This window comes from Mesoplodon bidens (assembly GCF_964165515.1).
Source record: "Mesoplodon bidens genome assembly, chromosome: 8".
NCBI classification, from domain to species: Eukaryota; Metazoa; Chordata; class Mammalia; order Artiodactyla; family Ziphiidae; genus Mesoplodon; species Mesoplodon bidens.
The window spans coordinates 38,512,112-38,538,513 of record NC_138165.1 but is presented as its reverse complement, the minus strand read 5'-3'; the positions used below and the strand labels follow the sequence as shown (position 1 = coordinate 38,538,513).

The 26,402-nt window shown below is 36.0% G+C and overlaps 2 protein-coding genes across 19 annotated transcripts in view; both read right to left on the bottom strand.

The window, feature by feature from the left end:
• The window catches only part of BAZ2B (bromodomain adjacent to zinc finger domain 2B), a 385,073-nt gene that overhangs the window by 203,762 nt on the left and 154,909 nt on the right, over window positions 1-26,402 (bottom strand). For 16 of the 18 annotated variants that reach the window (XM_081243239.1, XM_081243227.1, XM_081243238.1 and 13 more), the window contains one exon: window positions 4,660-4,702. The exons of 1 other annotated variant lie outside the window; for it this stretch is intronic. The gene's annotated coding sequence lies outside the window, so the exon portion shown is untranslated. Of the gene's footprint in view, window positions 1-4,659; window positions 4,703-22,943; window positions 23,044-26,402 lie in introns of those variants that run through there. One more of the 18 variants, XM_081243241.1, reaches the window with a different exon arrangement.
• LOC308621747 (serine/threonine-protein phosphatase 2A catalytic subunit beta isoform-like) lies at window positions 15,303-16,659 on the bottom strand. Its single transcript, XM_081242494.1, has one exon. The coding sequence runs from the start codon at window positions 16,626-16,628 to the stop codon at window positions 15,699-15,701; it is 930 nt and encodes a 309-aa protein (XP_081098620.1). The 5' UTR covers window positions 16,629-16,659; the 3' UTR covers window positions 15,303-15,698.

Here is a 26,402-nt window from a genome sequence, read left to right as displayed (position 1 = left end):
ACAGAGTGAGTGAATCATTCCTTTTTGTATTCTCCTCCTAAAATTGAAGCTATCAAAAAAGTGACAACAGAGTCCAAGAAAAATAAATGAAATGTAAACAAATCAAAGACATTTAAACAATGACATAAACTTTGTAAAATTATCTTGATGTAATCAGGATTAATTTTGGTCACGAGTGACAGAAAGCCAAAACTCAAGTGTCTTACAAGATAGAAGTCTATCTCAGTCAAGTCAAAGATGTAGACAGGTCAGTGCGGGCAGGGTGACACCCTGAAGTGATCAGGGACTTTCCATCTTATTGCTTTGCCCGTTCATAGCTTGTGGTTTCCACTCATTGTCCAATTATCATGCCCACATCTCAGCAAGCATGGAGGAAGGGGGAAAAATAGGGTGTGCCCACCTTCCTTTAACAATACTTTCTTCAAGGTGCACACAGTACTACTGCTTATGTATCTCTAGCCAAAACTCAGTCACATGACCACATTTAGCTGTAAGAGAGACTGAAAGTGATATTTTTATTCCAGGTAGTGATAGGCTGGGAACAAAACTAGTAGATGGAGAAAATTGATATTAGGGTACAAGAATCAGTCATTGCCATGCTTGTTTATATCTTATCTGTGGTAGGTACCTAACTGACATTTAAAATTTACTATCTAACACCAATATTTCTAATAGTGTGTACACTGTAAAATTATATAGTAATTTCTTCTAAATTTGAATTTTTAAGTTAAATATTTCTATTGGTAGAGATAAATCTCTATGAAATTTAAATAATATTCACAATAAAATTACCAAAGGAAAAAAAGAAATTTTAATAAAAACAGGAAAAGCCACTTTATTTTAAAAGTTGCTTTGGGGCTTCCCTGGTGGCGCAGTGGTTGAGAGTCCACCTGCCGATGCAGGGGACATGGGTTCGTGCCCCGGTCCGGGAAGATCCCACATGCCGCGGAGCGGCTAGGTCTGTGAGCCATGGCTGCTGGGCCTGCGTGTCCGGAGCCTGTGCTCCGCAATGGGAGAGGCCACAGCAGTGAGAGGCCCGTGTACTGCGCAAAAAAAAAAAAAAAAAAAAAAAAAGTTGCTTTGTAACAAGTTACTAAATATGAAGCAAAATGTTAAATAAGAATATTTAAAATAAAATATAGCCACTGTATTAATAAAATTACATATAAACAAAACTGCACGTAAGCAAAATTGCATGAATACTCTCAGAGAGGATAGAGGATTTGGGGAGATTTGAGAAGAAAAAAGTCTATGAGTTATTTTATTATACTTCCTACAAATGCCATTCAGAGATTTTTAATCAATTAAGAGGTGATCACGAAACAGAAGTAAAAATTATAATAGAATAAAGCAAAACCAGGTTTGGATCAAGATCTCACACTATGTGACTTTGGGCAAGTAACTTTACAGATAGATGATGATGACTATGACAAGGGGTCAACAGAATTTCCCATGTCAGCCTCTGTGCTGCGCTTTTATTATAAGCATTTTTTGTTTAATATTCACAACACTCCTGAAGTATAAACATTACTCTGCTTTAGAGAGAAAAAAACTGGCTCTTAGACTATGTAACTGACTCAAGATCAAAACAGCTATATAAATATTACAGCACAAACTTAAAGATTTTTCTGACCCAGTTCCTCTTCTTAACCATTATGCATGTTACTTCCCTTCAAATTCTCTGGATGTTGGTTTCCTCATCTGTTATATAAGGGGAATGTAGCACAACCTAAACTTTTCTAAAGTTCATTCTGGCCTTTTAAGATACTGGTATTCTAGTGAGGTCTGACTCTCCCCACCCCAAAAAAGCCCATTGTATCAATAGATCTAATCAGCCTCCTTGCTGGAACTTATGTAAGTCAACAAAATTATCATTATTATATGTAATGTAGAAAGTAAAAATCCATACATTAAAACGTACAGATGAAAGGATCACAATGTGTAAGTAAGGTAAATTTGGATATATCTCTCATCTTTATAGTTGATGTCCTACCCCTCTCATATCAATAAAGGAGTAAACCATAACATTAAACAAGTAAGAGGGAAGAAAGGTAATTAATATTTATAAAAATCCTTTTAAATATATGCATAAATCATTTTCTGCAGATACTGAGGCACAAAGAGGCTGACTTGCTAAAGGTCATATACACAGTATACAGTGGCATCAGTACTTGAACTTGCTCTGGTTCTAAAACCTATGTTCTTTCCTAACTACCCTGCTTCCGGTTCAATTTTGGATATGCATGTATTAATATCCTTGTTTCAATTTTAATATAAGAAAACTAAAGATACTAATTAATTTAGTTCTTTCTGGGGTATTTATGATTACTAGCAACATTTGCTAAATACTCATTTGCTGTGTACAATTGGAAAATACATATTAAAATATGCAGAATACAAGGGAATATATGTTATCAGTTACATAAGAATAATAAAAATTAAGCATCACCAGACTACTAAGGAGGGAGAATCACTTTCAATTAGGATCATTAGGGAAGGCCTCAAAGAGATGATTACATGTATACAGGGCATTAGAAGGGAGGTTTGATTTCATCAGGAGAAACAAAAGCCTGAAAAGGAAAAAGGATATTCTAGGAAAAGGGAATGACATGAATGTAAGTATGGAGACAAAATGTATACTCAAGGTGGAGTATGTAGTTCACATTGTATAGAATGTAGGGTTCTTCTTCTTGAATAATAGGATATTTGTCTGGGAAATATGTTAGAGCCAAACTAAGGAGGGGTCTTGAATACCAAGTTAGAAAGCCTGAATTTGATCTGATAAGAAGTGGAAAGTCACTAAACATCTTCAGGTAGAGAAATAAAAGAATCAGAGCAACGCTCTAATAAAGTTCAACTGAGGATCACATATAGGCTTCAACAGAATTGATGATGGCCAAGAGGAAAAGAGATCATTTAGAAGATCTTGACACTTCAGAGAAATGTAACATAAGGAGTAAAAACAGAAATTCTCCTGAGTTCTGAAAATTTCTGAAGAAAAAAGTATACAAGGTATATATTATATATGAATACTCCAGCTCCAGCTCTGAAACAATCTATAATAGCCCCTTCCTAACCACAGCATTCTACTCTTTTAGTTCTTTATCATCTCATTTCACCAGCTTATCTACCTCTGACTAGTCCTTTCTCCATTTTCTCTGAATATATCAGCCCTTCCCTGGCCTCATTTTATTCCAGTCCCATGGTCAACACTTGAACTACTCTCTCAATACTCTCAGCCTGAATCAGTGATGAAATCTACCCTCTTCTTGACTCAAGGAACTAGAGAAAGCCTCACAACCTGGAGATTATTACACAGGGTTTCTATTATCAGTCACTTATGAAACTCTCAAATGAATACTTCTTAATTTTTAACTTATTTAACATCTGATAATATTGAACACCACCTCTCTTCCTGAAATTCTTGAATTCAGAACAGTTGCAATTAAGTGTTCTCTTAATATTACCCTAAAAATGTACTGAGAGTTAGCATTTTTTAATTAAAAAAAAACCTTTTTCATCCAATGCTAATTTTAACTTCCTTGATTATAAAATATCAGATGCAAAACAGAAGGTTACTACAGAAATATGTTAATATTTTGTTGTAAACCATTCATTTAGGGCAATAAAGTTCTGATTAAGGAAAAACAAACAAGCAAAGAGCAACAAATCAGAGATAGCTAAAATGCTCCCTTAGGAAAATGAACATGCCATATACATCTGTAGACTCAATGATGATGATAAAGCCTTTAAAAATAAAATAAAAGCTGTCTCTGGCCTCTCTGAAAAATGTTAAATTTAACAAATGTACCAGTTTTCCAAAAAAAATGTTAAAACATTAAGATTTTATATACACGGAATAACATTTCTGATAATTACTGCTTCTAATGAACAATTAAAACGGGATTTAAGAAGCAGATTAACTGAGTAAATAATTTACTCAATTTTTTTCCTCTGTTACTTAAAAGGAGTTTTCAAAAATGCTGTAGAATTTCATTACTGCAATTCAGATTTTAATAGTTAGAATTTTCTAATAATGTAGATCAAGGCCTTGGATAGAGTTTTTCTTTAAGTAACATATTTCCTTATACACAGTAGAAATTAACACTTTAAATAAAATTAAAGCGGAAAAGTTCAGTTTCTTAAGAGAACTATCCTTTTCAACAACTCTCCATATTTGGAAGACTGTTTATAAATCATTTAAATATCAATGAAAAATTTAATCAAGAAGTCTAAGAATCCTTTCAATGCTGTTTTCACAGTCTTTCCTTAATATGTGATTACAGTCCCAAGTAATTTTATTTTTGTAATTTTTTTCCTAATGTGAAGTCACCTTAAATGTTTAATGCCATATTTTAATAAAAACAAAAACTAAAAAAGATGATGTTCAGATTATGATTCACACTGAAATATGTTAGTATAATTAGGCATATAATTTCAGTTATAAATTAAGTGTAATTTTCATTTAAAATGTTTTAAGATCATTTAAAGAAGTATTTAAATAACTAGAGTGTGAGATGTGAATCATTAAATGTAAACATTCATTTGGCTCTTGAAAGAAAGAATAACAATCTAAAATCATAAATATTTTCTAACTTAATTCTCATTCTCAGAGAAAACAAAACATCCTTAAAAGCTTAATTATCATTTTAGTCTTACTGTGATCAATGTGGTCAGTCTTGTGACATAACTGTTGAGAAATCTGCAATAAGAAAACAGAAATAGCATTCAGCTGAATCATACTTGAGTAAGTAATTTCAGAAACTAAAAAGTTTGTTTAGAATATTTGTCTTTCCTGATGCCATAAGTCATATTTAAATTAATCTAAAATTGTCAGGAAAAGTACAACTGGCATGACACAAATAAGCATAAAACACCTGGAGTTTATTTATAGGTCATTACTTATTACAGTATGGTAAATTATGTTTTGTTATAATCAACAACACCCCAGGGTTAACATAATATAACATATTAGTAAATAAACTATAGGTCATTTGGTTTAGTTTTATTTGTTTTCAAATATTTACCGAGAGGAGAATCACAGTGTCTTAAATATACTACAAAACAAAAGACAGCCAGGTACTGTGTACCTTTTTCTCTATGATTAGATTAGCAGTGCAGTCTATGGCCAGAACATGATGTACTTATTATCAATTAATAGGAGAAATTGCTTCATGCTAATCCTTAAGAACAGTGTCAAAACTATTAAAGATTGAAAATATCATTGGAAAGGAACTATACACTATAAACCCAGGGGAAATTATAAGTTAAACTATTTCCTAAGCTATATATGAGTTAGAGTTCTGTTTCCTGTCAAATCTAAGCTTTTAGAAATTTCTTAATTAGCAAGGTATGATTTAATTTAAGGTGAACTTTTAAATGTTTAGTGTTAAAAAGTACTACAGGGCTTCCCTGGTGGTGCAGTGGTTGAGAGTCCGCCTGCCGATGCAGGGGACACGGGTTCGTGCCCCAGTCCGGGAGGATCCCACATGCCGCGGAGCGGCTGGGCCCGTGAGCCATGGCCGCTGAGCCTGCGCGTCCGGAGCCTGTGCTCCGCAACGCGAGAGGCCACAACGGTGAGAGGCCCGCGTACCGCAAAAAAAAAAAAAGTAATACAATGTTAATGGTGTTTTAAGATTCATAATTAGCTTTCATGTGTTATTTCATCAGATCCTCATAACAATTCCTTCACAGAAGTGGGAAAGAGGTATTCCTCATTATATACTCAGGAAAATAGATATTGGAGAGGATACATGACTTGTCCAAGCACACAGAACTGAGTTTTCCTTGGTTCCTTTATCTCACACCTCCCATCCAATCTATCCTTTCAACCATTCTTCCTCATTCTATCCTTAATTCAAAACACTTATTACTGCTTTTTACCTCACTAGTTCAAGATATTGCTCTCCAATATTACTATTATAGTCTCCCTACTTCTATTCTTAACTTAGCCACAAATATATCAGCTTACAACACTCCCTTACTCAAAACTGTCCAAAGGCTTTTCCATCACTTAGGATAAAATCCATAATACCTACCATGGCCTATTAGTCCCTCTGTCACCTGGTCTCCTGACTACATCTCCTGTCACTCCCTCTCTACTATGTTCCAGTCACCATGACCTTTATGACACTCCCCAAACATACCAAACTTGTCCCTCTTCAGGGCCTTGACATTTTCTGTTCTCTCAGCCTGCAGCTACTGTTCCCCATATCTTTGCAGGACTGGCTTTCTCATTTCATTCAGGTCTGATAACAAATGTCACCTCCTCAGAGAAGCCTTCTCTTCTCACCAGAGACTGTTTTCAGCTGTGAGCTGCATGAGAGAAGATCACTGGAGCACTAGTATAACAGCTGGAAGCCAACAACTACTCAAGAAGGAGTTGCTGAATGAATGAGTGAACAATTACTTACTGATTTCCTACTGCATCCAGCACTATGCCCAGAGGGATATATAAATAAAAATGCTTACAATTTCTATTTAAGGAAAATATGCATTAACAACTTTGTATACATTTAAAAAAGTCACTGCAGGGAGATTTTGGGAAGCTCGAGAAAAAAAAAAAAAGAGGCAAAGCGGGGTTGGTGTGAAAGTGGTTGTAGTGAGTTAACAGGTGTGATACAATGAGGGTCTGGATAGTGCAGATGAGTACAGAGAGGATGGGAAACCCAAGATACATCTTACATGGAGAAACAAGAGGACTTCATGCTAAATTAAGTACAGGAACGAGGACAGCAGAGAAAGATTACCAGGGACACAATGAAAGAAACCTGTAGTTGTAGGGTGGAGTGACTTTTATTTTGGACAGTAAGTAAGCCCAGTGTTACCACAGGCTATTCAAATGGAGACGCTTCTCAACAATGGGTAGATATTGCGATTTAGAATAGTCCAAGGTTTAAAAATCAGTCATATAAAAAGTATAATTCAAGCCAAGAGAGTGGGTGAGTTTACCAAGGGAATGAATATGAAGAAAAGACAAGACTATCCAACAGAATTTGGGGGATACCTATAAATAAGGCTCATGGGAAGCAAGAGAGGTGACACTGTATGGTGTTTTGTTATGTTTTAAGTCCAAGAAATAGAGAAATGGAAAATACACTGAAGGCAAAAGAGGAAAGATTTCTAAGGAGGAGAACGTGTTAGCTTTAAATGATGCATGGAGGCATAAAAGAATATAAGACCGGAAACTTATTCTCTCCAAATTATCTATGTTCCCACCATATCAAATCAGATCAGAAAAAGGCTACATAGATGGAATGCATTACTCTCTGTATCCAAAGACCTGCCTTCAGTGAACTCCTTCCTAGCATTATGCTTTCAACTTCAATCAATACAAAAAAAAACAGGCTTGTGATTGTAAAGAGTCAATAAAAAGGCTTGTGAAAGAAACAAATATACTTTCTATAAAACTCTGTAATTTAAAAAGCTATTAAATATTTTTAAATAGTTACATTCAAATAATATAAGTAACTGAATAAAAAGATAAATGTTCCATTTTATTTTTTATTTTCTTGGACAAAAACAAGATAATTAAGACTAAATCTATAATTTAAAATGCATACTTGATTTAAAGCCCTAATCCTTAGAGTATAAAAGCCTAGTAAAGGCATTCCTTCATCATGGTAGCAATTTTTACACATAACTTACTGGATATTTGGCAAATGCATGAGGAAAAAAAAATACATGAAATTAAGACGACACTAGAGGTTAAAGTCAGACAAATCTTAGGGCTTCTCATAAAAATCCTGGGTGGCTTTTACAATGAAAATGTAATTCTTTAAAATCATCTTGAAACTAGGAAATATATTCAAATCAGACATATAAAAAGTAATATTACATTTTATGAAAACATAATTCAACTAATGTATTGGTTATGTACTTTTCCCCTACCAGACACCATCTTAGTAAATACGCACAGAGAAACTCTCAACTATATTTACCAGTCTACCAACTATATTTACTATGTTTCCAGTAACTAGCATGTAACTATCTCTATTTTTCTTCTTCCTCTGCCCCCAAATGGAAAAAGTCTTTCCTTATCTAATCAATTTTAGCATACTCAAGACTTTACCTTCACTTGACAACCTTACATAAGTTTCAATATATACAACGTAAGGATATTTATCCTACCAAGCTTATTGAAAAGATTCAAAGGAATAAATGAATAAAAAATCTACTGGCTTTTCTCACTCTATTCAATCTGAGCATGGAAATATATGCTAATTAACCCTAAAATTCATTTAAAGTAATAGTAAAATATTTAATCATTAATTTATATATCAGTTTAATGTTTTGTCTGTGTTCTATGCTCATTTCAAGGTGTGGTTATATAATAAAAATTATCTCTAAAATTTACATATGAAAAGTAATCTCATAAACCATATGCTACTGGTAGGCTATTTCAGTGTTGCAATATTGGATTGTAGACATGGAAATTCTGTCTTTATCATTCTCTTTTTAGAGAATCACAACTATGCACAATTTGGCATAAGTTTTTAAGGTCAATAACAAACTTTATAAAAATCTAAACGTGCTTCTACTATCATCTAGCTATTTCAAATCCTGTCTATTGTTATTATTATTTTTATTACTTGGGGAAATTACTTGGTAGGAAAAAAATCACATGCTTCAATAAGCAATACTTTAGGGGGGAAGGATACTTGTAAATAATAGGAATCTATAAAACCGGAGAAACTGGTAAAAATGTGCTCTACCACTAATGGAATACATATCAATATCCATGGGATGCGGGTCCCACAGATAAGGGAAGCCTGACTGTACTATGCTGCTTTATATAAGAGACTTGTGCATCTACAGATTTTGGTACCTGTGGCAGGTCCTAGAATCAATCCCCCACTGATATCAAGGGACAACGCTATTCTATACAGAGCTGTGCAATGGAACTTAATGCAATAATGGAAAAGTTTACTATCTGCACTGTCCGATACCTAGCCCCTAGCCAAATGTGGCTATTGAGTACCTGTAATATGGTTAGTGTGACTAAGGAACTGACTTTTAAATATTAACTAATTTAAATTTAAATTTAAGTATCCACATGCAGCTAGTGACTACCATATTAGCACAACTAGGCATTTCTGAAACTATACTAAGATCAAAGTGTAAATGATCCTCATAAAATATTTGAAAATATATTTTCTCTATTTTTTTTTTTAGACATACGGAAAAAACCCTCAACTGTGTTGGGCAGAATATGTTCCATTCAGGAACAGTGCTCTAAATTTGGAGGGAAGTTATTTTACCTTCAAATAACTTTCAAGTTTATGTTGGGTGGAAAAGAAGGTTTACTTTATTGCAGAATTCTTAATGTACCATAGTGCTTATAAGAGGAAATAGTCTTAGATTTTGGAGAACTGAGTTTTAAATCTCTTTAAATTTAAATCTAAATCAGCTGGGTAGAAGTGGTTTACTTCATTTATTCATGCACTGTTATGACTAAAACCTCAACAGAACTTAGAAAAAAAAGACATTTATTTTATTAACAATTTTAATAGTTCTGATCCTTGGGAAACTCTTTTGCCAACAATTATTTTCCCTTTCTTATTATGTTTTAAGAAAAAAACATGAGCAAGCTTTAACAACAAGACAAGAGTTTTATTTAACTAAGCACGTACTATGGTATGTATGAAAGAAGCCTGCCGTCTAGTCTAGAGTGGGCATATAAATGGAAGACTTTATATAACATTAATAGAAGTTTTGTTAAGCAGTTTTGTCAAATTATAAAAACACCAATCAATTTAGATACTTTATCTACAAGCAACAAAGCTCTAAAGTGATAGAAATCATTTCCTGACCCATACAAACAGTTGACTATGTTGGTGTCTGGCTAAAAGTTGTTTTTCTGATTTCATGGGGGGAAGAAATCGAAGGAAAGAAGACAGGCAGCTTGAATGGATAGTTCCAATTCCAAGCAGTATTTTGGTGCATAATACTCACTGAATGCTTTCTGTCCTCAGTTTCCCCTGTAGGTCTAAGCAGGGTATTCAGTAAAATATTATATCTTCCCTTAATGTTCAGAGAAGCTGTGAAGGCTGGAGTTCCAATGATTTCTGCCACTGCACATTAATCCATGCAAATTAATCCAATCCCTCCCAGATACCAAGGGACGACTGTAATTCAACACCTGCTGTTAGAAAATACCCAGAGCCCACTACCTACACTAGAGATACCCAGGAAGTTAAAAAGTGATTACTCTATAGCCTCCCAAGAGAAGTCTAGAAATAAAACAAATGATAGTTTCTCATTTTAAAACACCAAACTTTGTCATATCACAACCTAAAACAAAGTGAGCTTCCCCTTAAGAGAACTGCTTTAAGTATTAAAGAAAACCAAAAGCAGAAACAGAAAAGTTGTACATCTCTTTAAGTTTTTAAAGAGATGATTTACCACGGTTCTAACTTTTTGCCACTCTTTCCAAACTACTACTCTCTTCAGCTAAACTACTTCATACTAAACTACTAAATACTACTTCTGGTAAAACCAAATATAAACAGATGGCATTTAAAAAAGCACTTCTTGGAGAAAACTCTAATTTGAAAAGATACATGCACCCCAATGTCCACAGCAGCACTATTTACAATAGCCAAGACATGGAAGCAACCTAAATGTCCATCTATAGATGAATGGATAAAGAATATGTGGTACATATATACAACGGAATACTACTCACCCATAAAAAGGAATAAAATAGGGACTTCCCTGGTGGCACAGTGGTTAAGAATCTGCCTGCCAATGCAGGGGACACGGGTTTGAGCCCTGGTCCGGGAAGATCCCACATGCCGCGGACCAACTAAGCCCATGCCCAACAAATACTGAGCCTGTGCTCTAGAGCCTGTGAGCCACAATTACTCAGCCCATGTGCCACAACTACTGAAACCTGCACACCTAGAGCCCGTGCTCTGCAACAAAAGAAGCCACTGCAATGAGAAGCCTGCGCACTGCAACGAAGAGCTGACCCTGCTTGCTTCAACTAGAGAAAGCCTGCGTGCAGCAACAAAGACCCAACGCAGCCATAAATAAATAAATTTATTTTTTAAAAAAAGAATGAAATAATGCCATTTGCAGAAACATGGATGGATCTAGAGACTATCATACTAAGTGAAGTCAGACAAACATGATATGGTATCACTTATATATCTATATAAGTGGAATCTAAAAAAATGATACAAATGAACTTATTTGCAAAACAGAAATAGACCCATAGACATAGAAAACAAACTTATGGTTACCAAACAAGAAAGAGGGGAGAGGGATAAATTAGGAGTTTGGGATTAACAGATACACACTAGTATATGTAAAATAGATAAATATGGTCCTACTGTATAGCACAGGGAACTATACTCAATATCTTGTAATGACCTATAATGGAAAATAATCTATATGTACACTTTGCTGTACACCAGAAACTATCACAACATTGTAAATCAACTATACTTCAATAAAAAATAAATATAAAATAAAATAAAACAGCACTTCTTGTATTGTCAGTGATTTTACATTTCTTATAAAATAAAATTACATTTCCATAAATTACTAAAATATATCAATAATTTCACTATCCTTACTACAAAAAGCTGTCATTCCCTCAAAATATATCATATCCTTCATTTGCAACACTTGTCCTTACTGTTCTGTGTGAATGAAACTTCTCTAGAAGAGTTATAATTCCCACAGGTTAACTTACAAAATGTTTAGACAACTAACATAAGCCTTACTACAATGAAGTTTAGCTAGAGCTCAGATGGCAACTTTATAATTTTGCTGATAATAAAAACCATGCAAACAAAGCACAACTGGCTATTAAACTTGGTGAATGGTTTTTTAATTTAAGTATATATAAAGCTGTGTGCTTTTCTAAAGTTTACCACCCTATTCTTTCAACAATAATTAGTACCTCTCAAAATCTTTACTCCCTCTTCATGGGTTTCTGCTTTAGAGCCATAAATGGGCATCCAGTAGAGGAAGAAAGTGGTAGCACTGTCAAGAGGTGTTGAAACACTCTTGAGGCTAATATATACACAATATCCAAAAATGAACTAATCACTTGGATGAAGTAATATAATGAAGGGCCTCACTTGAGAAAAATTATATGCTGTTTTGGCTGTATTTTTATTTCTCTAACTATAAGTTTTTTAGGGAATTCAACTCAAATTGTAGCAATAGAGAGGTAAAGCCTTTAGGAATTACTATTAACTAAACTAAAATATATTATTTGAATATAAATTTGGGGGAAATTTTAGTTTTTATCTAAATTAGAGTCCATCTCAGTCTTGTCAACAAATGCCAAATGAATAATTTGCCACTGATAAGACTGCCTTGAAAAAAACCACCTTACTTGAACAGGCTAGCAATCAAGACAAACATAAAGCTCATAGTTTTATAAAGGTTACATGTACCATAGCTAAAAGACTTAAATGAAACTATTCCACTGCAAACCTTCAAAGATCCAGTTCAGATTATGGCTATGAAGACTTGGTGAAGCAATTAAGCAATCTAACAACATACAATCAAAAAAATATATTTCATTAGATATAACAAAGTTGCCATCACTAATAAATACTAGATTTCAGATAGTACACATTCTATTCTTTTCTATTAAAAGAACTTTGCTATGAATATTTAGGGATATTAAGTAATCATTACTACTATTGTACTTTTCCTGAGAATTCTTAGAATGATTTCATTATAAAAAAGAAATCTGGTCTAATGCTGTCAACAGGGACTACATTACCCTGGTCCACTTTCAAATCTCTTAGGCAATCTCTTTTTTTTTTTTTTTTTCTTTTTTTTTTTTTTTTTTTTTTGCGGTACACGGGCCTCTCACTGTCGTGGCCTCTTCCGTTGCGGAGCACAGGCTCCGGACGCGCAGGCTCAGCGGCCGTGGCTCACGGGCCTAGCCGCTCCTCGGCATGTGGGATCTTCCAGGACCGGGGCACGAACCCGTGTCCCCTGCATCGGCAGGCGGACTCTCAACCACTGCGCCACCAGGGAAGCCCTAGGCAATCTCTTAGTACATCAGTTTGCCATGCCATAATTATCTACTTCACAAGGATGTTGTGAAGTTTTAGTTTATTATGCTTATAAAATTTTTTGAGGTATACAGATGAAAAAGAGGTGTAAGGCTCAGATCCAATTAATTGCTGTGTACTTGATGAAAAAAAAATGCCACTTAAAAGCATTTATTAGCAACAACATGGATGAGATGGAGAAGACTTGGGTAGGAATAAGTGGTGATGGCGACAGTGATAGTTTAAAGAAATCAGGAATTTGGTTTTGGCCAAGTACCCAAGTGAAAAGTGTCAGAAAAAAGAAAATGACATGATTGACTGTGACAGTGCTGCTGGGAAAACACTTAACCTAAGGACTGAGAAATGACCATTGGATTTAGCTAGATAAACTTCACTGGTGCCCATGACACGAATGTTGTCATCAGAGTGGTGTGGACAAAAGCACTGAATAGGATAAGTAAAGCGGAGAAAGTGCAATGAGTATGTAGAAGCAGCATGTATGGACAACTCTTTGAAGGGGTTTTGCTATAAAAAACTGTTAGAGAAACAGCACTGTAGCTTGAGAGGGATGTGGGACCTTGAAAGGTTTTTGTATTAAGATGGAGGAATACTACAGCATGTTTATATGCTGATGAGATAGATGTAGGGAAGGAAGAAATGCTGATAGGAAAAATTACAAAAGCAAGATCAATGATTACTAAGCACTTAATAAACGTGTAAATCTGTCCTTGCTGCTAGAAATGCAAAGATAATAAAGATATGAACTAATTTAATAATTCTATGGAAGCTATATTGAAAATGATAGGGGAAAATACCACATATAATTAAATTAAAAATCCTTTAGAAACAATATTATTTCGTAACAGAGGCTGCCATGTTAAAACTATGAAAGCAATGTTGACATATTTTATGATGTGACAGCAGTGTCCTTCTAAGCTATACACATGCAGCTGCACAGGATAAAAATAAGGCCACACACAGCTCTTATTTGATGAGGCACAGTGGGCCTTAAATAGGATCAATGTTAGACAGAAAGTACAGCCAGCAATTTCAGAAAACATCTCCACTGTAGTTTCCCTCTTCCCTCCTCTGTACTGACCTATTTCCACTTTTGGATTTCCAGCACCATCCTATACTATAACACTCTATTCAAAACAGAAAGCAATTCGTATTATCAATCATTTATACAAATGTTTATAATTTCCAAAGTTCCATTCTTTTTGCTTATTATTTCCTACCATTTTCCCCTGCCTCCTCTGTATTGACCTATTTCCACTTTTGGATTTCCAGCGCCATCCTATTCTATAACTTATCACCCTATTCAAAACAGAAAACAATTCATATTGTCATATGATCGATCATTATATTGATACTATCAATCATTTTATACAATTATCAATCATTTATACAAATGTTTATCATTTCCAAAGTTCCATTCTTTTTGCTTATTACTTCCTACCATTTTCCCCTGCCTCCTTAAAAAAGTTAAAACTTAGATAGTTATAAAGAATTTGAAAGTTATAAAGACAGTTACTAATTACATATGAGGGTAAATTAATCTAGATAAGTTGCTCAAACACATTTGCATTTCAGGCTTTTTTTCCCTCTAATTATAACATCCGTTATCTCTGTATATTTTTATACCCTGTCCTGTTCTAAAATATGAGGTAATAAACTAAGATGAGGTAAGCTACTAATAAGGTACATAATATCCATAATACAAATAAGAACCTGAGAGTGAAAAAAATAAGATCAGGCCAAGAGGTTAGTTTCAAAACTGCATGCCATAAGGCCCTGTACTCTTTGTTGCTGAAGGATGAAATATATGCCTTTGAGTTTCCTGATAACCAGTGCAAAGAAGAAATGATTGTCATATGCAGCTTTTGCTTGTATATATTATTCACAGTACTCATAAAATGAAAAGAAATAATTTTCTTAAAGAAAGCACAGCTCTTTTTGTTACTGTGACCTGAGGAAACTTGTTCTATTGAGTGGTCAAAAATATTCCAGCAATAAACAAAATAATGAGTTTTTTGTGTTTTTTTGTTTGTTTGTTTAAAATGGAAGGTTTATTTGCTCAGTACACCAAATAGAATGCAAGCACTGTCATGACAAATATACAGAAATATGCAGATCAACATAAAATAGTAATTTAGTTTAAAGGAAGGGAAATCTCTTTAAATGTTATGACAATGTACTCCCAAGAATCTTTTTTTCAGTTAATTATACATTTCAATAAAATACACGGTAATGAATTAAGTGGAAGTTAGCTTGTGAATTTTAAAAAAAATATAAATCCAACCCTATTAATCCATGCCAGTTAAACACTCTAACTAAAATTTCCAAGTAAGTGCAAAAGGAGATGGAGTTAGTTACCTTTTTTGCTTGAACAGTCCCAAGGAAAATGGTTACTACAAACACAGCAGGCAAACTGTTAAGACCGACCGATCTAGAACATAGTGTAGAACTAATTTCAGTCTCAAGTTGTGCTAAATGCTCATCATTAGTATGGCACAGTTTGGTCCATGATATGGTTTAATGCCAAGGCAGATCCCAGTTTGTTACAGAAACACATAGATTACTGTTGCTTTTCTTTGTTTTGTTTCTAAATATATATATTTAAAAAAGCCAGGTATACTTCCACATACAAAGGCAGGTTTTCCCAGGAGGAATTTACAGAAAGTAGTCTGGGGTGCGCCGGGTCACATGAGGCTCTCCACGACGAGGTGCTGGGTCAAACTGAAGGAAGGAATACTTCAAAGTGTCATCTAATTCCATGATAGCAGCCTGGTTCCCACAACGATAGCAGTAATTTGGCGTACTGAAAATGGTAACCACATTCCGATCGTGACACCAATTGTATCCCTCCATTACAAGTTGGTGAGCACGAGAAACCAGCGTGAGACCATTGGCATGGTTAAATGTTTCAGAAATATCTTGTCCAAATGTGTAGCCAGCGCCGCGTGGTGAAATACCCCACCCACCACGATCATCTGGATCTGACCATACCAGATCACACATTGGGCCCTCATGTGGAACTTCTTGTAAACGATCCAGGGCTCTTATATGATCCAGTGTATCTATGGATGGGGAGAGGCCACCATGGAGGCAGAATATCTGTCCATTTACTAAAGCGGTAAGTGGCAGATAGTCAAACAGATCTGTAAAGTATTTCCAAACATTGGCATTCCCATACTTTCGCAGACATTCATCATAAAAGCCATATACTTGGGTAATTTGTCGGCTTTCGTGGTTTCCTCTCAATATTGTAATACGTTCTGGATAACGCACCTTTAATGCCACAAGAAGAGTCACAGTCTCCACAGAATAATAACCTCTGTCTACATAGTCACCCATGAATAGATGGTTTGTATCTGGTGACTTCCCACCGATTCTAAAGAGTTCCATAAGATCATGGAATTGACCATGCACATCTCCACAGACGGTAACAGGACAACGGACCTCTTGCACATTTGATTCTTTTGTTAAAATTTCCTTAGCCTTTTCGCACAGCGTCCGCACCTGGTTCTCGTTCAGTTGTTTACACTCGTTCAGCTGCTCGACCCACTGGTCCAGCTCTTTGGTGAACGCCTTGTCGTCCATGGTGGCCCGAGCCCCTCCCCCGCTGCCTCCCGCCCCGCTCCCCGCCCCCGCGCGCCCCAGCCCCGGGCGCCGCTCCCCTCGCCCGGCGCCGCCGCCGCCGCCAGCTCCCAGCAGGAGAAGAAGGAGCCGGGGAGCGCGACCCCGCGCCCCGCCCAAGCCCCGCGGGCGGCTCCGGGCGCAGGGCCTCCAGGAGACCCCTGCCCGCCCTGGCCCGTCGGGCCGCGCGCCCCAGGAGTCGGTGAAGGGCGCGGGGAGGTGCGGGGCTTCCGCGCAGCTCCCGCCAGACGATGGGCACCTGCCACCGCCGCCTCCCCTTTGTGTGTTTTTTTGTTTGTGTGTGTGTTTTGGCCATGCCACATGGCTTGTGGGATCCTAGTTCCCCAACCAGGCATTGAACCCTGGCCACCGGCACTGAGAGCATGGAGTCCTAACCACTGGATCACCAGGGAATTCCCAAATAATGAGTTTTGAAGAACTATTTCTTTAACTTCCCTCAGAGATTGGCCACTGCCATCATACCAGAGAGCATTTTAGCAGCTAAAACAGCATGGTTCAAGTATATCACACATAAGTTTAATTCAAGGATAAGATATGGACAATGCAGAGCAGTATTCTACGTTTCAGGTATTCTTCCGCCAAATATTAAGATTTTAGAAATCACAATGAATTTTTTAGATTGAGATACAATTCACATAAAATAAAATTCACCATTTTAAAGTGTACACTTCAGTGGTTTTAGTATATTCATAATTTTGTGCAACCATCACCACTATTTAATTCCAGAACATTTTCATCAACCCAAAAAGAAACACCATACCAATTAAGTAGTCATTACCTATTCTCCCCTTCACTCTCTCTTCCAGCCCCTGGCAACCACTGATCTACTTTCTGTCTCTATGAATTTGCCTACTCTGGACATCTCATATAAATGGAATCATATAATATGTGAACTTTTGTGTGTGGCTTCATTCCCAATATGTTTAAAAAAAAAGGTAAATGTTTGTTGTTACCACTTCTGCTTAATATTGTAACTCCTACTCAATGAAATAAGTTAAGTCTGTAGGATTTCTGGCTTGCAGCCAAGGTGAAGTCCCAGTCAACAACTAGCATCTACCACAAGATGCCAGCAAAGGTATCTACAGATAATTCCCACAGCAGTCAAGCCACCCCAGACTTCCAGTCATTCCATCTGAGGCATGTGGAACAGAAACAAGGCAACTTTGCTATAAGCTTTCTGAACTCTGAACACACAGAAACCAGGATATATAATAAAATAACTGTTGTTGATTAAAGCAACTAAGTTTTGGGTTCTCACTGGAACAATGAAACAACAGGGAAATTTTTTTAAAAGCATAATCATAAAATAAAAAGCTAACTTTGAAAGTTAACAATTTTTAAGTTGCTATACAACAAAGGCACTTAAATCAAAGTCAAAAGACAAGGCACTGAATGAGAGAAGACATATCCAATGCATTTAGGATCTATGTAGAGTAAAAAATACACCTAATTTTGAAAAATGGGCCAAGAATATGAATAGGCAATTCACAAAAGAAGAAACTTAGATGACTAGTAAACACATGAAAGGTGTTCAACCAGAAAAATCAGAGAATTTAAAATAACAATCAGCTATCATTTAATAATCAGTCAGACTGATAAAAAATTTAAGTCTGAATATCAAATTCATTCAGTATCAAAAGAAATGGAAAATTGCATGCATTTTGTCACAGCGACTTCTCCTGAATGATGATGTTTAGAAAAGCCAGGGGCCTACTGCCAGGACAGCAGCAGGCATGGGGGGATTGAGTCACTTGGGAACACTGAAGGGGACACCCTGAGGGATGGGAGAGTGGTCCACTGGCAGCCATGAGGTCAGAGCTGTCCCAAATCGCAGCACAGACTGGTCTGTGGAATGTTAATTGTACAACCATCAGAGAGAGAGCAATTTGTCAACAGCTAATCATTTCAAGGTGCAAGTCTAGTTCTAGATACATATGCTTCAGTACTCACACAGCTATGCCTAAGAAGACAGGTAGAAGAATGTTCCTTGTGGCATTTATAGTAAAACATTATAAACATTCTACCTATCCATTATTAGGAGAAGAGAAATTAATTGTATTATAGTCATACAATGAAGTACAATTCAGCAATTATGATGAATGACTTACAGTACATGAATAAAAATGGACAAAGATTAAAAAAAAACTAGTGAAAAACACAGGTTGGAAAATGATATATACAGTATAATGCTACATAAGGTGTTAAAACATGCCAAACAATGCTGCATATCATATACATGTGTGGTAAAAAAAAAGGTACAAACATTTTCATAGGAATGATCAACATAAACCTCTCTTCTGTGGAGAGAGGGAAGAGAAAGATTACAATACAATATTAAGGTTTTTGTGCCCATACCATACATAGACTGATGGACAATGTTGCTTTCTCACATTATATACCATCCTTGGTTTTTGCCTTATGTCATCACTAGATAAGCTCTATAAACAATTTACATTACAAAAAGGTGAGTGAGACTTCATATTTATGGAAGGGCTTAATGCCCTGATTTAATTATAGAAAAGATATAAGTAGTAAAGAATCTTCTGATAGAACTCCAAATCTGTCTCCTGTAATTGATTTATAGTGTCCTAGCTCCAATCTTGTCTATCTGAATAAAATTTTACAATTTATAAAAATACTTTACATATATTTTTTATTATTTCTTATTATATTAATGAGGTACATAGAGCAAGCATCACTGAAGGAAAGGCAACTGAAGCTAAGAGAGAGATCAAGTGATTTAACACAATTATACAGACAGTAAAGTGGCAGATCACAGAGGACTTAAACACCAATGTGCTACAAACCTTAACAACTGGAAGGACTTCTCTACGTCATGTGACAGGAATAGGTGAAGGGAAATATAAAAAAGTGGCTATGCAGAACCAAAAGCAGGATACTGTCACTATCCTACTAGACCTAAACCATCAAGATTACATCATAATATCTGCTAGATACCTCACAGAACCACAGGAACCTTGGCACTTCATTTTGTTCTGGTCAGCAAAAAGCAAACATGTTCTACTTCCAAAATTTCTACTACACTAAAAACACTGAATCAGACAGTGATTTTAAAAGCTTTTTGTTTGGGGCATGTATAGAAGAACCAACAGGAGAGCAAATAGTAAATAATGGTGCAATATATATTAGTTCTCTTTCAAGATAAGCTCTTCAGTGAGAAGGTTTTAACCTGAATCGTAATTATAACCCAGAACCAAGCAAATAAAGGATCAAATAAGTTAGGAACAAGGAATGAAGACAGAAGAGAGTCATGGAAAAAGGCTGGTCCACCACACTGGGATATGCTTTCCCTTGCCATTGATCAAAAGCATCATTGTTGCAGAAGCACAGCTGAAAGAGAATAAGCACAGCCAGTCCTCATCGTTTACCTCTGACCCAGACTCCAAAGACTGGTTAGGGCTTGCTCTGATCATGGGGTGTGGTTGGAGGGAGAATCTCTCCAGTTGGCAATATATAAGAAGAAACACTACAGGAAAGATCGACACCAATCTTCTTGGAGTTTTTTTCACAGCTGTATAATAACAGCAATAGAGGCTGCACTTGATAGGGATGAGAGCATGGATGGATATAGTCTCACCAGATAGAGAGCTTTTAGGCAGCGGGATAAATTTTCAAACTATCTTCTTACCAAGTGGGCACTCTAAAGTGGGAGTGAAAACAGAATTGGAGCCTGGGCAGGCAGTTTCTCAAAGGTATGAGCCTAAATGTGAATGTAAGGGTATCAAAGGAAAAAAAAAAATCAACAAAGTCAAAGGTTAAATTTCCTCCTTAACCCTCTCAGGCTACAGAATGAGGAACTAAATGATTGCATAAAGCTACATTATCAAAGCCCTCTGGATACAAAACAGTATCCAGATAAACAGGGAAGGAAATCAAGAATCTTACCTATTCGAAAGTAAATAATAGGTCTATATAAATCTGCCCTTTTATGAAGATGACTTAACCAGAAAAAAAGGAACCTGAACAAAAATTTGGTGATTAAAATGCATGAAATAAACACAGTATTTGAAAGATTAATGAAAAAGATATATATCAGGAAACAAGAATGAACAAATACCCTCTATTCCTGGGAAAATCAAGAAAAATTATCTCTATAAATTATAAAATGAAATAAAACAACAGAATAAGTCAAAATTTGTAATTTTTTATCAGTTTCTGCTTTATAACGAAATGAATCAGTTATACATATACATCTGTTCCCATATCCCTTCCCTCTTGCGTCTCCCTCCCTCCCACCCTCCCTATCCACCGCCCCCCCCTGCCACCGCCCTCCCCGCCCCCCGCTGCTCCAGGTGGTCACAAACCACCTAGCTGATCTCCCTGTGCTAGATCTCCCTGTGCTATGCGGCTGCTTCCCACTATCTATCTACCTTACCTTTGGTAGTGTATATATGTCCATGACTCTCTCTCGCTTTGTCACAGCTTACCCTTCCCCCTCCCCATATCCTCAAGTCCATTCTCAAGTAGGTCTGTGTCTTTATTCCTGTTTTACCCCTAGGTTCTTCATGACTTTTTTTTTTTCTTAAATTCCATATATATGTGTTAGCATACGGTATTTGTCTTTCTCTTTCTGACTTACTTCACTCTGTATGACAGACTCTAGGTCTATCCACCTCATTACAAAAATTTGTAAATTTAATCCAACCGCAATCAAAACTCAAAGGGTTATTTTCTGGAACTTGAAAAAATGGTCAAAATATACCTGAAAAAAATAACTAACAGAAGAATTCTTAAGTAAATGAGCAAAGATTAGAGATCTGCCCTAAGAAATATCAAAACTTATACAGCTAGCAATTAAAAGTGAGGTACTGAGGAAGAAATAAGAAGATGCAAAATCAATACAAAGAATACAAAAACAATCCTGTGAATTTATTTATTTATTTATGGCTGCGCTGCAAGCATGCGGGATCCTAGTTCCCTGACCAGGGATCGAACCCGCGCCCCCTGCATTGGGAGCACAGAGTCTTAACCACTGGACCTCCAGGGAAGTCCCACCTGTGAGTTTAGTATATATTTTAAAAGGGGTATTTCAAATTAGTGAAGAAGGGGATAAGTATTCAATAAATAGTGTTGGGACAACTGACTAGAAATTTAAGAGAAAAATTAGACTGAATCCATAACACACAATTCCAGATTTCCAACTCAGACTAAAAGGAAAACATTAAAAAATATCAGCAGAATCACTTTAGCACAAAGAATGACCTCCTGATAAGTAAGCATGGCACCTGTGTCACAGACTACTCTTTATCCCCTCAATGTCCATTCTCTCCTTTTTAGCTTAGTGACAGAACTCTATTCCCCCCAACACCTCACAAAAACCCAAATTGTAGCTGGGCACTTCACTATCAGCTGTCAGTTTCATTCCCCAATGCTTTCTTGTAGCCTAGTGACTAAGTTCTGGACAACTTGATATGAACAAAGTGATTTGTGCAACTTCCAAGTTATATTCTTAAAAGAGGCCCACCTTCCACTTCTGTCCCCCTCTCTGATTCTGGGAGAAAGCAAAGCAACAATTAGTACAGTCACCTTGGACTCACATATGGAATTCACATGGTAGGGATGACAAAGCCATTTCTCAACCACTCCCCTCTGGGCTATTATGTGTAAAAGAAAGTTTTATCGTATTTAGTAGTTTTGTTCTCTTTGTTATAGCACGTTAGCATATACTTTAACATCAAAGTTATAAAATGTAAAGGGAAAAAAAATTTTAGTACTTATGAAACGAAAATCTTTCATAAGGAACATGTATACAATTAAATTTATACAGTTAATTATACAAAGTTAAAATGTAAACAACAAACTGTGAAAAATATATTTACAACATATGTGGTAAAATTTTCATTCTTATGAATAACTAAAATAGGACATCTACCTAAAAGAAAAGTGGACAAAATATACAGGCAGGAAATTCCAAAGAAAACGTAAATACCAAAGAAAACTGACACTACGATTTACATCTAATATTCTAATAAACACATATCTAAATGATATATAATTTTTTCCTTATTAGATTGGTAAGGATTAAAAGGGTGAGAAAATGGGAACTCTCATACAGTTAATGGAAATATAAATTGGCAAAACATTTCTACAAAGAAATCTGCCAAAATAGATAAAATTTAATGTACGTACTCTTTGATCCAATAATTCTACTATATCTTAAGGAAATAATCCCCCCCCACACACACACATAAACATTTCTCACAGAAACATCTGACAGTGAAAAGTAAAGATACTTACATTTCCTTGTTTAACCAATTTGATTGGTTAAACAAATTAAGAGTATATCCACATGGGACTTCTCTGGTGGTCCAGTGGCAAAGAATCATCCTCCGAACACTCCCAAACCCATTCTACGAGGCCACCATCACCCTGATACCAAAACCAGACAAAAACACTACAAAACAAGAAAATTACAGACCAATATCACTGATGAATATAGATGCAAAAGTCCTCAACAAAATAAAAGCAAACAGAATCCAACAACACATTAAAAGGATCATGCACCATGATCAAGTGGGATTTATCCCAGGGATGCAAGGATTCTTCAATATACGCAAATCAGTCAATGTGATACACCATATTAACAAATTGAAGAATGACAACCATATGATCATCTCAATAGATGCAGAAAAAGCTTTTGACAAAATTCAACACCCATTTATGATAAAAACTCTCCAGAAAGTGGGCATAGAGGGAACCTACTTCAACATAATGAAAGCCATATACGACATACCCACAGCAAACATCATTCTCAATGGTGAAAAACTGAAAGCATTTCCTCTAAGATCAGGAACAAGACAAGGATGTCCACTCTCGCCACGATTATTCAACATAGTTTTGGAAGTCCTTGCCACGGCACTCAGAGAAGAAAAAGAAATAAAAGGAATACAAATTGGAAAAGAAGAAGTAAAACTGTCACTGTTTGCAGATGACATGATACTATACATAGAGAATCCTAAAGATGCCACCAGAAAACTATTAGAGCTAATCAATGAATTTGGTAAAGTTGCAGGATACAAAATTAATACACAGAAATCCCTTGCATTCCTATACACTAATGATGAAAAATCTAAAAGAGAAATTAAGGAAACACTCCCATTTACAACTGCAGCAAAAAGAATAATATACCTAGGAATAAACCTACCTAGGGAGACAAAAGACCTGTATGCAGAAAATGAAAAGACACTGCTGAAAGAAGTTAAAGATGATACCAACAGATGGAGAGAAATACCATGGTCTTCAATTGGAAGAATCAATATTGTGAAAATGACTCCACCACCCAAAGCAATCTACAGATTCAATGCAATCCCTATCAAACTACCAATGGCATTTTGTACGGAACCAGAACAAAAAATCTTAAAATTTGTATGGAGACACAAAAGACCCCAAATAGCCAAAGCGGTCTTGAGGGAAAAAAACAGAGCTGGAGGAATCAGACTCCCTGACTTCAGACTATACAACAAAGCTACAGTAATCAAGACAATATGGTACTGGCACAAAAACAGAAATATAGATCAATGGAACAGGAGAGAAAGCCCAGAGATAAACCCATGCACCTATGGTCAACTAATCTATGACAAAGGAGGCAAGGATATACAATGGAGAAAAGACAGTCTCTTCAATAAGTGGTGCTGGGAAAACTGGACAGCTACATGTAAAAGAATGAAATTAGAACACTGCCTAATACCATACACAAAAATAAACTCAAAATGGATTTGAGACCTAAATGTAAGACTGGACACTATAAAACTCTTAGAGGAAAACATAGGAAGAACACTCTTTGACATAAATCACAGCAAGATCCTTTTTGACCCACCTCCTAGAGAAAGGGAAATACAAACAAAAATAAACAAATGGAACCTAATGAAACTTCAAAGCTTTTGCAAAGCAAAGGAAACTACAAATAAGACAAAAAGACAACCCTCAGAATGGGAGAAAATATTTGCAAACAAATCAATGGACAAAGGATTAATCTCCAAAATACATAAACAGCTCATGCAGCTCAATATTAAAAAAAAAAAAAAAAAACCCACACAAAAACTGGGCAGAAGACTGAAACAGACATTTCTCCAAAGAAGAGATACAGATGGCCAAGAAGCACATGAAAAGCTGCTCAGCATCACTAATTATTAGAGAAATGCAAATCAGAACTACAATGAGGTATCACCTCACACCAGTCAGAATGGACATCATCAGAAAATCTACAAACAACAAATGCTGGAGAGTGTGTGGAGAAAAGGGAACCCTCTTGCACTGTTGGTGGGAATGTAAATTGATACAGTCACTGTGGAGAACAGTATGGAGGTTCCTTAAAAAACTAAAAATAGAAGTACCATATGACCCAGCAATCCCACTACTGGGCATATACCCAGAGAAAACCATAATTCAAAAAGACACATGCACCCCAATGTTCATTGCAGCACTATTTACAATAGCCAGGACATGGAAGCAACCTAAATGTCCGACAGATGAATGTATAAAGAAGATGTGGTACATATATACAATGGAATATTACTCAGCCATAAAAAGGAACAATGAGTCATTTGTAGAGACGTGGATGGATCTAGAGACTGTCATACAGAGTAAAGTAAGTCAGAAAAAGAAAACAAATATCATATATTAATGCATATATGTGGAACCTAGAAAAATGGTACAGATGAACTGGTTTGCAGGGCAGAAATTGAGACATATATGTACAGAACAAACGTATGGACACCAAGCGGGGAAAGTGGTGGTGGGGGTGGTGGTGGTGGTCGGATGAATTGGGAGATTGCGATTGACATACACACACTAATCTGTATAAAATGGATAACTAATAAGAACCTGCTGTATAAAGAAATGAATAAAATTAAAAAATAAATAAATAAAAAAGAATCACCTTCCAAATACAGGGGATGAGGGTTGAATCCCTGGTCAGGGAACTAAGATCCCACGTGCCACGGGGCAACTAAGCCTGTGTGCCACAATTATTGAGCTCATAAGCCTCAATGAGAGAGCCTGCGTGCCACAAACTACAGAGCCCACATGCTCTGGAGCCCGAGCGCCACAACTAGAGAGAAAAACCTGCACACCACAACTAGAGAGAAGCCCGCATACCGCAGTGAAGAGGGCGCTTGTTGTGACGAAAGATCCCGCATGCCGCAACTAAGACCCAATGCAGCCAAAAAGAAAATAAAGTAAGTAAATAAATCAATTAATTAAATAGTTTTTTAAATCATAAAAAAAGAGTATGTCCACAAAAAGGGAGGGAACCTGACAGCTCAGAGAAAGGCAAAAGTAAGATCAATTAAGGTGACAAGATTCAATAGTATCTCTATTTTAAAACATACCTAGAATTAATCTAGATTGACTAGAGTATTCCTATACACTACAATAATTAAAACTAGGAACTTGAATGATGAAGACAAAGACAAAAGAAATAACTAAGAAATTTACTAGGCACATTCAAACTTAATACTACTTTTCAAGTAACTCTTACTCTTAAAGTTACTGAAAGAATTATTCAACATAAGAAAGGAACTAGTAGTTCATTTATGTCACAGGACTTAAATGATTTAGGAAAGTAGTATAATTTTTAATAATTCCTTTATTTGTCTCTAATTATGAGAAAGGGTGGCTTATACAATGTTATATATTTTCTTTTCTGCAGTGCAGTGCATTATCATTCTCCAAAGAGAAACCTGCTTGAATCCTTTT